Source organism: Aptenodytes forsteri, unplaced genomic scaffold (assembly GCF_000699145.1).
Source record: "Aptenodytes forsteri isolate BGI_AS27 unplaced genomic scaffold, ASM69914v1 Scaffold336, whole genome shotgun sequence".
Taxonomy (NCBI): domain Eukaryota; kingdom Metazoa; phylum Chordata; class Aves; order Sphenisciformes; family Spheniscidae; genus Aptenodytes; species Aptenodytes forsteri.
In genome coordinates this window covers 3,184,834-3,200,041 of record NW_008794911.1, presented here as the reverse complement: position 1 = coordinate 3,200,041, position 15,208 = coordinate 3,184,834, and the positions used below count along the sequence as shown (strand labels likewise).

General features: G+C 36.6%; 1 protein-coding gene across 1 annotated transcript in view; it reads right to left on the bottom strand.

Moving 5' to 3' along the window:
* The window catches only part of PRTFDC1 (phosphoribosyl transferase domain containing 1), a 48,474-nt gene extending 33,466 nt beyond the window's left edge, over positions 1–15,008 (bottom strand). Inside the window, exons 1-5 of the mRNA XM_019470987.1 lie at positions 14,975–15,008; positions 14,253–14,313; positions 11,938–11,953; positions 11,219–11,325; positions 8,041–8,224 (exon numbers count right to left, since the gene is read on the bottom strand). Coding sequence (XP_019326532.1) covers positions 8,041–8,224; positions 11,219–11,325; positions 11,938–11,953; positions 14,253–14,313; positions 14,975–15,008 — 402 coding nt within the window. The remainder of the gene's footprint in view (positions 1–8,040; positions 8,225–11,218; positions 11,326–11,937; positions 11,954–14,252; positions 14,314–14,974) is intronic.
* Between the last annotated feature and the right edge of the window lie 200 nt (positions 15,009–15,208).

Below are 15,208 nucleotides of genomic sequence, written 5' to 3'. Positions count from 1 at the left end.
CCAAACCACTATCTGTACCTGATGTACAGATGAATCTGGCAGGAGAGTTGATTCTCAAAGTTGCCTGAATCATGCTGTTACTATTAGAGTAACCAATAAGGCTGCTGTTCTTCTCATTACATTTTTGTAAATGTCTTAAAAAAAATCATCAGCTAGTTGCAAGAATAAGCTTTTGGGACAACTTCCACTACTAACACATTTTCAGCTATTTCTCTGAAAAGCTTTAGCGTCTCTGAGGCTGACATTTTGCAGTAAGACACTGCTGCACGTAGAAGTGTTTTTTGTTTCTTTCATGAAAAATATTATATTTTTAAACAAGTCTTAACACTTGGAAAATGAACATTCAGACACAATTAGGAGGACTGTGAATTGTAGCATCTCCAAACATTCTATCCACACAAAATATGATCTGTTTCCACTGTTCCTCACCTTCCTAACCATCTCAGGTCTTATTAAGTTTCAGGAAATAACTGAAGCATCAGAGATACAGAGATAGCATCAGTGCCTGCTTAAGACTGGGGAGTATCTTTGGCTTGGAACTGTAAAGGACCTTTTACTCACTAGTTTTAGCAGGTTTGAGCATTTCACAGCGCTTTCACTCAAAAAGATACTACTACTTTAGGATGCAAATGCCATCTTATCCATTCATAGACATGGAAAAGTACACAGAGATAAAATCCCTTTGGCAATTCTAGGAGTAGATTTCTAGTCCCAAACCTCTCATGTTTAGCTTGCCCATAAGACACCTATTTGGCAGCACCAGCTACAGTCACTAGAACACATTTCTCAGAACAGCAACAACTTTAAGGTCTATATCCCTGACACTGGTAGCTTTTGTGGACTAAATTAATGTCATATGTTTGTTGCCCATTAGCTTCTAAAAGTATGCCACGCTGCAAAACTCTCTGTACAGGTAGGTGTTCGCTGTCTACAGTGCTGACTGCAAGCCATGCATCTGAAAAAGGTTAACAGAGTATATTTTAGTTTTTGAATGTCTAGTACACGCACAACCTTTCTTCAAATTAAATAAATAAACCACATTTTGCCTACACTGAAGCTATTTATTTCATGTCAAATTGATAATTCGCAGATAATCTGGAGTTCAGTCCGGTGAAATTATTGCAGAATTTGGCCTTAAAGTTGATAGGAATTCATTCTACCAGGTAGGCTCCAATTTGTAATTCTTCCATGGCTACTCAGCATCAAGAAGATGACATGGTCATCAGCTAAACTGTGTGTGTGAAGCAAAATAAAGGGAACTCACAGCCTGCCCAAGAGAAAATATGTAAGTACAAAAGCTAATGTGGATTTTCTTTCGTTTTAGGATGCACATTAAATGCAAGCAATACACTTTGTTGTTTCTTTTGTGTGGTTAAATGAATAAAAACATTTTGAAATTACTTTCTTTTCAGCGTCAGGATTACAACATACTGTTTTCAGATGTGAAGTTCATACTGATCTTAAAAAAACAAGCTCCATACAGTAAAATTATACTGAATAAGTTATTATGCAAAGCAGGAGTGTACATTTTACACCATTCTCTGCTCTGATTATAGTCTGATGCCTCAGGCTGTTGTGTTTTTTATAATTTAAATATTTAGTAATGGTGTATGAGTAGTAAAGCTACATGGCAGAAAAATAAATTGGTTTATTACATTTACCAACCAGCTTTCAACTTACTCATAAAATCCTTCTGTTTCCTTACTCCTACAGTAGAGAGATTTAGCAAAATTATTTACTGAGATGGCTTCATATAGCAAAAACATTCAGATTTCTACTAAACAATTCTTGTTTTGTTGCTTGTTTTTGGAATTTTGCAGCACTAATGGTCCTGTTTATGCCAAGATTAATAACCAACAGTTGTAAATATATTTCAAACAACTGGAGGCTGAAGAGGAAACAGATCATATCAATGGATTTGTTTGTGAACAGATTTCAATGCACCATTGTGCATGGATTACAATTCAGAGGTCACTTTTTTTATTAGTTATGTTCTGGAAACTATAAATAATGTATTCATTTTAAAGATGTACATGAATTGACCAAATGCACATAATCCTCTAGCACTTTCCTCCAAGTGACTAGCAAGCAACATTCCTTTGAAGTTCATTCATATTTTTCAGGATGATTTTCAACAATATCTTCTTGACACCAGAAGATGAAAAATGCACTTCTAGAACCCACAATTCAGATACTATATGGAAAACAGATTAATATTCTGTAATAATCTGTGCTCAAGATGGAATTAACAACTATGATGTATAATCTGATTATCAACAATTCATCTACTATACTTTTTCAGAAGTGCATTGCACAATTTCAAAATAACAGAGATGACTCATCTTCTGTCACTTTAGTCCGCACAGGAATAACTGAAGAAATCACAAAAGTCTTAAGGAAAAGTATCAATCTCACTCCTAGTTTAGCTCACCATGGTTTTCACTGAAAAAAAGCTATGCCACCGAGATTCACTTGCCCTTCCCCAAAATGTGAGGTCTACTATCATACTTTGTAAAATATAATAATTAAGAGAATTAAATAGACAGCTATGGATAACAACATGGGAATACTACATTTTTCACAAGAACAGGTAGCAATGCACGTAGAAAGCACACTGTTCTGCCTAATAAAAGTATGTGGTATTTTACCTCTCTTCCACCAGTCCCCACCACCAGTTTCAACAACGACTCTTAGCATGATTCTTTCAATTTTTAGCTTCCATCATCTGTCCACTAATGAAGTCTTAATTCACATGCATTTACTTTCTCTTCTACTGACAGGTTGCTGAGAACTTCTCAAGAAAGTCTACAGATTCTGCATACTTCCTCTACTTCTCCATTTAATTTTTCCAATTCCATTTCAAAATTGAACTTTGGTTTAAAGATTGCATTTGGCATACCCATGGAACAGGATTAGGTGATATTGTTGCATCTATTAGTAGGGGATTAGAATTGATGAGCCAGAACATCCTCTTCTGTCTCAAGCTCTAAGTCAACCTTTACCTTTATCAGCCTGTCCTAAATGGTCTCTTCCACACTGAACAGAGAAGCTCTAATTATTGGCCATGAACAGTCTACTCTTCTGGTATGGTTCTCATGCTATGTTTTTTTACTAAGACATATGCCAGTCAGCCCTTCTCTTCATGACATCCACATCCTTCTATTCCTTTGTTCACTCTCTCTTTTCGTTCATCCTTAAACATTCTTTCTTGTATAGTCCTATCTATTAATTTGTAAACACCCTAGTAAAACACATTCCCGCTTCCTCTGTTGTACTTCCCTCTGGATTCTTCCCAATTAGTTCTTTAATCTGCTAAAGTTATCAGTATCACAAACACATTAAGGAATTTCTGGATCCATGTTTCTTACCTCTCCTGCTGGTGTCATATTCTCCTTGGATGATATTCCCAAGCCCAACTTCTTCCTCCATTACTTTTCATCCTTGACTTCAACCTATCATGTTTCTGAAAATAATTTTGAATTCTTCTATCAATCTGAAACTCTCACCTCTTTTCAACTTCAGAGCTCTGATTCCCTGTGGAGGAGTGATCACTCAGGAAAAAATGCAGTATAGTGAAAATTGAATATATTAGATTTTATTCATCCAGTTTTAAACTCAAAAGTCTCTGCAGTCAATTCCACTGTTCCTAACTTATGTTACATTAAAATCCAGTGTCTTAGAACTTAATATCTGAGAAGCTGACGAATTCTATCAGTTCTTACATCAGCGTTTCCAGAATACATTGTTTTCGCCTAAAACTTGGCATGCAGCTTTCCATTTCATGTGAGGACTATTCTAGTGCTTCCTTGTCTACCCACTATACTTACTGCCTCACATGTCTTGAGTTCATTCAAAAAAGTGTATGTTTTCTCCTCTCTGCCTCTTAAAACTCAGAGCTGCTGCTTCTCATTCAAATTTCTATCATTGGATTTTATTTTCCTCTCCATCTACTTCCTGACTCTTACCCTTAAGTCTACATGATACTTCCATATCTGTTTATTTCTGAAATCATATTCACTATACTTACTGCCTCACATGTCTTGAGTTCATTCAAAAAAGTGTATGTTTTCTCCTCTCTGCCTCTTAAAACTCAGAGCTGCTGCTTCTCATTCAAATTTCTATCATTGGATTTTATTTTCCTCTCCATCTACTTCCTGACTCTTACCCTTAAGTCTACATGATACTTCCATATCTGTTTATTTCTGAAATAATATTTTCTAACTCTCACCTTGGTGCTTTCTTTTACTTTGCCTACTGTGCTAGAAGCTTGTAAAGTCACCATACAGTCTCTAATCAAATCCCCGCTTAAACAATCTCCTTATTTTGAGCTCATTTAAATACACAAAATTAAAATGAGAACAAGTATATTGTATCACCTGTAAGTCTACAAGAAACAGCATTCTCCAAAGAGTTTATCCTATTTCTATGGAGGAAAACTATCCATGTATCTTCCACTCACCATACTTTTCCTTTTCATTATTATTTTTAATATCATTCTTACTGATTAAGAAGCCTTCAAAATCTGAGTTATAACAATGTTATCAAGTGTTTCTTTGTAAATCGTATATTTATGGATTTACAGGTATAAACTTCGTTTACAATTAAGCACACCTAATATTTATTTATTCATCTATACGTAAGCCTATAAGTTTCTGTCCACATGTATAAACGTCTTAATTTTCTCTACCGTATCATTTTAGCATTCTAGTGAAAAAAAACCCTAAACAAATGGAAAAACAGTTCAATTTCTAGAGGAAGTAAAAACATGCTTTCAGACAAGGCTGTACCTCCAGTTTCAGTTGCAGGAATTCTATTAAAGATCTAAGAATTAATACTGATGTCTGTAGAGTATAAACAGTATAACCACATTATTTTTAAGCTACGGTTTCCTAAGTTGGATTCCACTTTGTTTCCTCTGAAAATAATAAACAAATGGTATTTTCCCACTTTACCTGTATATATACTAAATTCAGTAATCTGACATGCCAATTTGAGGTAATTAAACTAAGACACCATTTGAAAAACACAGGTTTTCTCATAAAAATGTCCAGGCTTAGGCACATAGGTCAAACACTTTGCAAACCAGATAAAACCATCCTGATTCTGGAAGTACAAACAGCCCCTCATCTCATTAATATCCAGAGAATCTAAATGTACTATGCTTCATTTAAAACTCAATTCATCTGTATGAAGAAGTCTAAAAAAGAATTTACATGCGCAACTTTCAGCTACTTAATATGAAAGCAGATCTTAACATCTTAATTAAGTGTCTAAATTCTGGAATATGATGACAGGTTTGAAAAACGAAGAGCCACGTAAAGCTGGTCATATTTGCAATCTCCTTTTATTTGAAAGGTAATCATGTCCGTATGCCAGACATCAAAATACAACATTTTCTGCTGATACTTTGCAGTTAAGATGCACTTTCACTGATGCCAAGATCTGACTTTGGGTCATAATTACAGCCCATTTTTGCTACATGATTAAACCAAGAAATCCCACTTTAAATTGCAACCTCTAAAAATCGACTAACCTTTCAGAATTGAAGTTGGAATGAGACAATTCAAAAATCCCATGAGTTTGAGCTGAAATTAGTTGTTGGATTTAAACAGCTGGAGGGGGGAAGGGAGACATATCTGAAGGAAGTATATTGAGAGCAGCAGGACTCCCTTTAGGAGAGAAATAGAGAACAGTTAGTAGAAGGAAGCAGGATAAATAATTTGAGAAGAACAGTGTCTATAAAATGAAAAAGGGATAAAAAGAGAGAAAAATGGGTTGAGAGCAGTAGTAAGTATTAACAGAAAGTGGAACAGAAAAGGCAAAGGGAAGCAAAGAAGTCTTACCTCTAAAACTGTAGTTATTTGCCTCTGATTAAAGTGTAAAACATTGTGAGAGGTATGTTATTACAGGATAAACAACTGACATGGAGGATTTGGGAGTCTCATATAAGGCTGGGACAAAGGGTCACTCAAACGAGTAACAGCTAGTTCCTCAAGTGTTCTGACCACGGCTATGTTGACAAGGGTACGTTCTCTAAAAATTGTAACTGGACAGGACACAACGACAACTCAAAACACAAAGGATGACAGGTAGTGGTACTAGTACTTTAGTCAGCATTACATTTATGCATATCTCATGGAATGAATCTACCAATATTAATGCCATTTCAAATTTATACTGCAGTGTCAGCCAGCTTCTCACGTCCAGGAAGATATCAAGCACTGTTCCAAGCACTAAATCAAGCATAGCTTCAGGCTCTAAATACATGACACCTGTTTGGAAGGACTTATAAGAAAAAAAGGATTTATTTTCCAAAAACTAGATGCAAGCACTAGTTCTAGGGAAGGCACTACCTTCCTGCTAAAGCATTAGGCTAAGATCCAAAACATGCACAGCCACTAAATGCTAGGATCATCTAGGATTTAGCCTTCATAATTGCATCCTTGCATAACAAAATCTGTATTGCAGTTTCAGTTTGATATAACATGCTTTTATTTTATTTCCTAAGCAATGATGTGAAGATTTCCACTTCTGCAGTGTACATCTCCTGCCACTCATTGGTTATGGGTTAGTATGGCTAATAAGAGTTGACTGGTCACCAAGGAAAGAAATTTTAGAGCCAGGGTATCTTCATACTGGAGAAGACATAACCCAACAGGAAAAGCATGTGCATTACCTATATGCCAGGTGCAAAATAAAAACCAATTTAAGTAATTCCACTATTCACCAAGAAGTGTTATTGAAGTGCTATCACTACTACACCAAAAAATACAAGTATAATTTCCATGTGCCTTTATGTGAGACAAACATTATATTTTACTTTATTAATTAGTTCTTCAATACTGCTAAATAGCTAGAAAATGTATAATATTAGTATTGCCCTTGTCCTTCATAGACCTGACTAATTCTTGAAAGAGAAGTCCTAGGACCAAATCCTAACCAAATGGCTACAAAAGGCTCTCATCCACTTCTCTCCCATGATGGAAAAAATTCAGGCTGGATTTGTGAAAGTTAGGAAAAGTTTATGGTCACTGGGGTCAGAGCAAAATGCCAACCAACCTCTGACTGCGGAAAGGATGTAGAGTTATTGTGGGAACTACTGGACTCAGCAAGTTGCATTTGTGCTCAGAGAGAAACTGTATTATCACTCCATTTATTTAGTGTACTTCCTCAGCCATTTCTAGGACAACTTACTTCTAGAAATGCTCCCTTACTATGGAGTGTGAACTACAAGGTGGAATATAAATGTATAGCTTATGCAAATAGAAATTGTAATCACGCGTTCTAAAAAAAGGCCGGTCATCTCATTATCATTGCCTCACTGAAACAAATGAATCATTATTGCATAATTTCCTCTGAAGATAACAGGAAGTCTTGATCCTTACTTCAACACTGGATTTGGTTCAAGGTCATCTCATTATCATTGCCTCACTGAAACAAATGAATCATTATTGCATAATTTCCTCTGAAGATAACAGGAAGTCTTGATCCTTACTTCAACACTGGATTTGGCTTATTTCATTTTCTTATAAAACACTATCATCATCTAGTGGTATATTTTGCTACTATGCAAACTGCATGTTATGAAGATGAAAGCATTTCATTTATTTAGCATTAAACATTTAGAGTAAGACATAGATTTATCATCTTGCAGTTATGGCAAACTATGTGGGGGTGGGGGTGGAAAATGGAGTAACATGAAATAAACTTGACAGAACTGTTGAGGATTTTGAGAACAAACAACATGCTGACATTTTACTTGACGGAAACCTGAATAATTTTCTGTCCAAAAGTGAAGACAGATTAAATAAAAAAATACAGCTTGAGGACGCTTCATATCCTCATTCATAGTATCCATAAAGTATAAAGGGACATGAGCAAATATTTTGAAAGAAAACCTCACATGTTTTTCAAACAAAAATATTTTTCACACTGTTTTTCTTATAATTTGGGAAAAAAAAATAAATTTCCCATTTACAAAAGTCCACTATTTATTATGAACATAAAACCAGAATCTACATAAATAAGTTGTTGACTTACGTGGTAACTTTTCAGTCTAACAAAATCGACTTTCATGGAGATGAACCTTTCTGAATTTCTGCTGAGATTTTTAATGTGCTCCACAAGGTCAGCACAGAACTTGTAGCCGCCTTTGAGGACACAGAGAACCACAATATCATTGTCTCCAATGTCTTGCATAATATCTTTGGCCAATCGCTCTGTCCTGGGGCAAAAAAATTAAGGATAAAATAACATTAGATGCAGATTCTCTAAGTTCATGGTATGCTTTCCATGTCATCACAAAGAAACACTATGGTGAATATATCGCTCGACTGACAGTCTGTTTAAGTGTCTTGACTTGACTTGACTGGGTTTGGATCAAGTTCACAGTAGGCAGATACAGAGTGATGGATGCAAGATGCAAAGCATGTGAATCAAACTGGTTAACCTTAAATGCATAAATTCCCCAGTTATAGAAAAGGGAGTAACACATCTCAGCATTGAATTCATAAGCATTTCAGAGACTTTGGAGTAAAGAATGCAACTTAGCCTTCAATTTTACCTCACAGGAAACATCAATATAAAATATTCCTGTACAATCCCCTAACTTGTTATGTTAGTTACTACCCAAGAACAATAAATTAAGTGAAAGATAGGGAAGAGAATTATTAGAAATACGTCACACTGATAGGCTTTGTAAGACACTACCCCTACAATTTTAATAAAAATATACATAAATACCAGAAAGAAATATAGCATCCATCAAAATTTTATGAAGAGTGCACATTATCGCTATTTCACACAGCAAAAAGAGTGCAAAGAGCTTAAGTGACTTGTTCAAGCTCACACACATGAGAACAATCAAGGTTATGCTCCAATTAACCCAGAATTGCAGGGTTCCCATATCTGTCTTCTCTTTGACAATTCTGCATTGCAAACACAATGTGGCAGATGATTGAAACCAAACATACACATTTCTGCTATAGAATGGTACATAAATTTTCAAGATAAAAATATTAAACATGAATGCTTATCTTAAGTAGCTTTGATTTCTAAAGAACAAGGTAGATGGCATTTCTAGACCTAAAACAGGGTATCAGGTCATTTCTAGATATAAAGCAGGTATCAACAGAAAACTGAATGATGTCATTTGATGTTTTGAGGAAAAACAGCTCAGTGCATTATTTTCTGTAAACACTTTCGCTGGAAAGTTCTTTGATAGCTCTCTGAATTAGATTAGTAGTTTCAATGAGAGTGGACTTCTTGACAGGATGCAATTTATTAAATAATCCTATAACTTATCCCATGTCTTTCATGATTGCATTTTTCATCTTTTTTTTTCTCTGCCCACTGTAACATGGAAATCCACTTGCCACTACATAAATACACTGAACTTTAGTGAAATCTACATGTGCGCATGTACCAGAGAAGAATAAACTCTAAATTGAAGATAATATACTAGTTACGAGCAAAAGCTGTCGCTTCATTTTCACATCTTTTTGTATTTGTAATGCTCAGGTAAATTCCATATAGCTGCAATTAGTACTTTTTAGATTTGAAAAACAGAAGATATCATTAGATTACCTTGTTTGACCTCAAATATATAATTCCTTTTACTGATGTAAGAATGAAGATTATTAAAAGACTTTCACTTACTTTGCTGAAGACTAGTAAAATAGTCTTTTATCATCTTTTATCAAGTCTGAGAATAATGGGGAAAACCTCTCGTTAAGAAGAAACATTTCTCTGGTGATTTTCATTTTTTTATATTCTTCCTCAGATTGTTTGAGGAGCTGAATTTTCCAAAAATTCCAAAGACCATTTTGCATTTTAAAAGAGTATGCACTCCAGCATAGACAAAAATGTATTCATTTCAATTTCTAAATAAAAACATACCGGTTCTTTAACCTGTATTTAATTGTTACCAACTGACAAGAGAATTTTCTCAAGTGCTGAGCCTTCTTCCTACATGAAAATTTTGCATGATCACAATATATTCAGTTCTGTGTCCTTTTCCATTAGAACAGAATCAGTCTTTTCTGCTGGAGTAAGAAAAAACAGTGGAGTTCATTCTGCTGTACAAAAAAACCACTGCAGTTCAATGCTTACTTCAAACAAATTTATATTGAAATCTATGAGAACTGAAGTTGTAACGTATTTACTTAAAAAAAAAGAGGAGTTAAAAGTCAGTTGACCCTAACCAAAAGAGATTAAAAATTCAACACAGTGGTAACTGAAAAGGCAATGAAAGAAAGCTTGTGTTTAAAAACAAATACAGGAGTCCTAACTCTTCCTTATGATGGATGTTTACAATCTTCTTTCAAGGAGTTCCAACAATTTCAGTACTTGCAACTGGCTGTTTAAATGTGGTAGGTAGAAAGCTGCAGGCTGAAAATGTCTCATGAAATTCCATTCAGATGTTCCCAATAAATACACTGTCGAAAATTACCGTTTCCATTTTGTAACTTTTTCATGAGATTTTTAACAGCATGTCAAAATAGTAACTGAGCACGAACAGAGCTGGACTACCACAAATACCAAAGCACCATCAAATGCGTACACTGAGAGCATATGGGAACTACTACAAGGTAAGGAATGAGGGATGATCAAGCTTTCCCACTGTCACCCTCCAAACCTAGCATCTGGACCCAAACAGTCCACGACAAGCTCTTTCGTTGTGCTGAATGGCAGAAGTCAGTGGTGCAGTCGGGAACCATTAGGTTGATCGGCATTAATGATTTGTACTACAGAGTTGCCAAAGTTGTACGTAATTAAATGTAGTCTCTTCTCCTTTTTGTACTGAAAACACAGGATGGTTAGAGTGCAAGTGGGACATTCAAGTATAACTATATACAAAGCTTTGTACTTGCCTTTTCACCTTCAGTTCAGCTCTCTTGTAATTTACATACCAATGCCAATTTCACTACATGATCCCACTCCTTTTTGTGGGACCCCTGTCTCATTCAATGCCCAAATCAGAAATTAGGTGAATCAAATTAGACAGGGAGTTGCAAAGGCAACTATAAGTCTAGCAATTCCTAACCTTCACGCATTTTTTTACTTTCCAAATTAAACAAATAAAAGTATTTTTATAATTGCTAATATAACATTTTAGGACAAATGTTATATACACGCTGTCTGTGGATGACATGCTTTATAAAAAAGAATAATACTACTGACCAAAGAATTTATTTAGTAACATTCAAACTACACATACCTGTCAACAATAATGCCATGAGGTATGAGCACATATTCCAGATCTCCATAGTAGTGTTGAGGATAAGTGAACAAATCCAGACTGTATCCAGGCCAATTGTCTGAAATCTGAATATCAAACAGTACTGTTAAGAATACTTCATGGTGTTTGACAATATGTAGCTGATATAAAATCAGTGTTCTAGTACACTCTATTGGCTGAATTAATCGTATGACATACTCTCTTCCAGTTATAAATTACTATTTCACTTTTCCTATTAATTATTTTGCTTCTCAGTACATCTCAGAAATCAAATGCTACAGTTTTTTCCCCACAGAACGTGGGAAACTTCACCTGAAATTACAAACAACTAGATAGAAAGAGGAAATATTTAATACTAAACTAGTGGCAAGTCTAAGTTTCTTACTACTTTCAAACTTGAAATGCAAATGTAAGATTACCAGTAGGAAGGGATACTCCAATGGGAGATTCAGACAGTGGGATTAAAAGTCATAAAAACATACATTAAAATTGTACATTTCTGGTTTAGTTGTATTTTAAGGTCGCACATAAATAAATAAATATTCTACAGATGAAACAGAACACAGGGAGAATAAATTATGTGGTTCATGGACGGTATCTGTAGAAATCAGTGGAAGACTCTACTTCTTGCCAAAGGTGAGGTTCTTAATTTAGATAAGTCATCAAAGATAAGTTATTACAAAATGTTCGCATCTCACCTCAGTATCAGCTAGTCTGTAAATCCATACATTTATAGAAAAAATATTTTACAGACGTTAGTTTCATAAGTGTCAGAATACAACAATTAGGACATCCCACAGCATACAATGGCAGTAGAGATTAAGTAGGGCAAAAGTCAGCCAACAGGTAAAGGCTTCAGGAAGCTATGAAGATGCAAAGTCATCAGCACAAGAACTAAACAAACTCCAAACCAACAATTTTCACAATTCCTTATGAAAGACAAGACCTGCAGGTTCACAAGGTATCTTGGAATCATTACAAAGCTTTGCTTCAATATTGTTTCAGGATAAAAAGCGACACCTAATAAGTTTTCTTTACAATCATGTTCCTCAAGTCACATATTGTCTTTCTTCTTTCTACAGCTTGGCCACATGAACCTTGAGTAGAAGGATAAATAGTGAGAAACTTGCCTTTGTGAAGTGCATGTCTTAATGGCATTTCTGCCTAATATAGCCTTGAAAGGACCATCACTGAAAATAACCTCTGCTTACGATTTCATGTAGTAGAACAATAAACCATGTCTGAAAAATATCTAGGCTAACATAACTTATGTGCTGTTGAGCTGTTCCTCCACATCTGGTCTTCTTGAACTTAGGCGTAGCCCTGCCTCATGCTGTACTGAAGCAGTGTTCTGCCTCATGGATTTTTGTTTGGTTGGGGCTTTTTTGCATATTCATTGACAGCTACAGACACCACGACTGTCATGTTTTCTTAACTCTGCTCAACAGGTATCAAAAAAGTTGTTTGTTGGTAACTACTACTGAACATTTGCCCATAAAGAGCATGATTCGGAGATCACTGGAATCAATGAAAGCTTCTCCCCTGACTTACACAAGCCTTGAAACTACACAAAACAAGAAAGTTACTTAGTTATGTTCCTCACTGCCACAGAAACAGGACATTATAAATATCCTCCTTGGCGAGGTTTTTAATTAGAGGCAAATCTTGCTCCAAAAACACTGCTGCAGAAGACCTGGGAAGCCTATTTTCCCACCTTCATTTTCAGTACATAGGGGTGGCTGACACTTTTTAAACATTTTGTAGCAATGAACTGTCTGGTATGATTTTGTTCAAAAGCATTTTAACATAAAATGAAACAATTTCAGATAGTGCTTTAAATTGCGTAAGTACTGTAACCACCCACTAAGAACCCTTGTCAGTATTGCTTACTTATGCGTTCTCGTCAAATTGCATGTTTTTAGTGTGATGCAGAAGATCAAACTAAATGGATGGAAACTGCTTCAGAACTCATACAAACCAATAGCTTTTACTTAGGTTACAATAAATCCTTTATGAAACAGGAGCAGGATGAAATTTTCATTTTCCTATCTATCCTTCTGGTCCTTCTGGTTCTCTTGAATAAAAGAACATAAACTGCATCACTTTGCAATAATATAGAAGTTCTCATTTACAAGTGCTCACTGGCATTTGACAAATAAGATTAAATTCACGTGTACCTGCTAATTAATTATTTTTCTAATATAATAAGCCTATTTCATATTCTTCTTTCTTTTAAACAGGCACTTCCCAACAATAAGGCTTAGAAATTCTCATTTACCCTAAAGCTATTCACAGTGTTATGCCATAGGACAATTTTCAAGTAACTGTAAATTTTTATGAGTATGCTGCTTGTGAATTTAAAAAAAAAAAAAGTTATTATCCTCAGTTTAATAGCTAAGCATCAAAAAATATCTGCCCCAAATTAAACTCAAGTTCTATTTACTTCTAGCTTTAGCCCTTGAAAATATGAAGGAAATATTTGTGATTGTTTCAATAAAAAGACAGTATTCAACTGGATAAATAAATATATATACTAAATATATTGGTACACAAGTGTGTAAAAAAAGTCCTACAGTGAAAGAAAGAGCTATTTTTAAAGTTCAGGTTTGGCATGTTCAAGCAGCCTAGCAGAAATTCTTCAGTACGTCTTTAAAAAGTTGATGTGAATGTATACAAAAAGGAATACAAATACATGGCAATACCCAAAAGCATTCCTTTGAGGCATAAGAGAGAAGCTGGAGACATTCAATTGCAACACCTTTGGAAGAACATTGCTAGTTTTGTTGTCTGGCGAAGTGGGTACACATGAGGTTTGAGCACAGTACTCGCTTCAAAGCAACAACGATCTGGATTCCGCTTTGGTATAAAATAAGGGAGAGAGCATCAAGTGAAGTCCAGCTTTTATAAACTTAAATCGTACTGCACTGGCCTTGCTTTTGGTTGGTTTTTTGGGGGACTTGGGGAGCGCATCCACACATTTGTGGGTAGCAAGCAGAAGAAATGAAAACAGTACAGCAGAATATGGTTATGAGCATTCATCTCCTCTTTTGCAATATCCTCCTGTTGCTTTGGCACTAAACACAATCACCCACTTTAAAAATGTCATTTATTACACAGGTGTCAGGAGAGGTGGTTGATGCATGGTGGTTTCAGACAGCGCTCGAACACACAACAGTGCATTTCTTTGGAAGGGGGATGGAGGGGACGCTGGCGTGGACAGGGTGCAACCACTGCCTACACAGAGCCCTCAGCTCCGGGCCATGATCGGGGCAGCTGTCTGCAACTCGGTTAAAATCCCAATGCCACAATAAAATAAGAACATACCTAAGGTGGTGGCAGTGATGGTATTTGCTTCACAGGAGAATCTGGTTTGTCCCTCAGACTAAGCATATTCGTTCATTTTTGCATAATTTACTCAGCCGCACAGGTACTCAAAACTCACTGTCAAAGTTCGGGCTTTTTCCCACCACAGAAGAATAAGGGGCAGCCTAAAAGCGTGCTTTTACAGCGCTCCCAGATCCTCAAAGGCCTCTGAGCATTTCGGTGGGAGCCAGACACATCGGGATCCCTGGGGATCCTGATCTCAATTACACAAGCAACCTGGTGCAACGCACAGCCACAGCCGCCGCTCGGGATAATTCAGGGCCGTATTTTCACGGTGGAAGCCAAAAGCCCGGTGAAGTCTGGGGAGCCGGCCGGCCTGCCTGCCTCTAGCCCGGGGAGCCCAACACGCACCTTCCCGCCGTAGCTCGCGGGCCGAGCCAGGCATCGTCCCCCTCCGGCAGCCCCAGCAGGGCTGGGGACGGCGGGCTGTGGCGTGAGGCAACGCAAGCGCGGGGAGGAGAGCAGGGTGAGGCGACGCGGCCCAAGTGCCGGCCGGGGGAGCCCGGAGCAAGCGGGGATCCTCACAGGGCGGCTCCGCAGGCGGGAAGGACGTGAGGGGACAGGCGGGGGCTGGCGGCGGCCTCG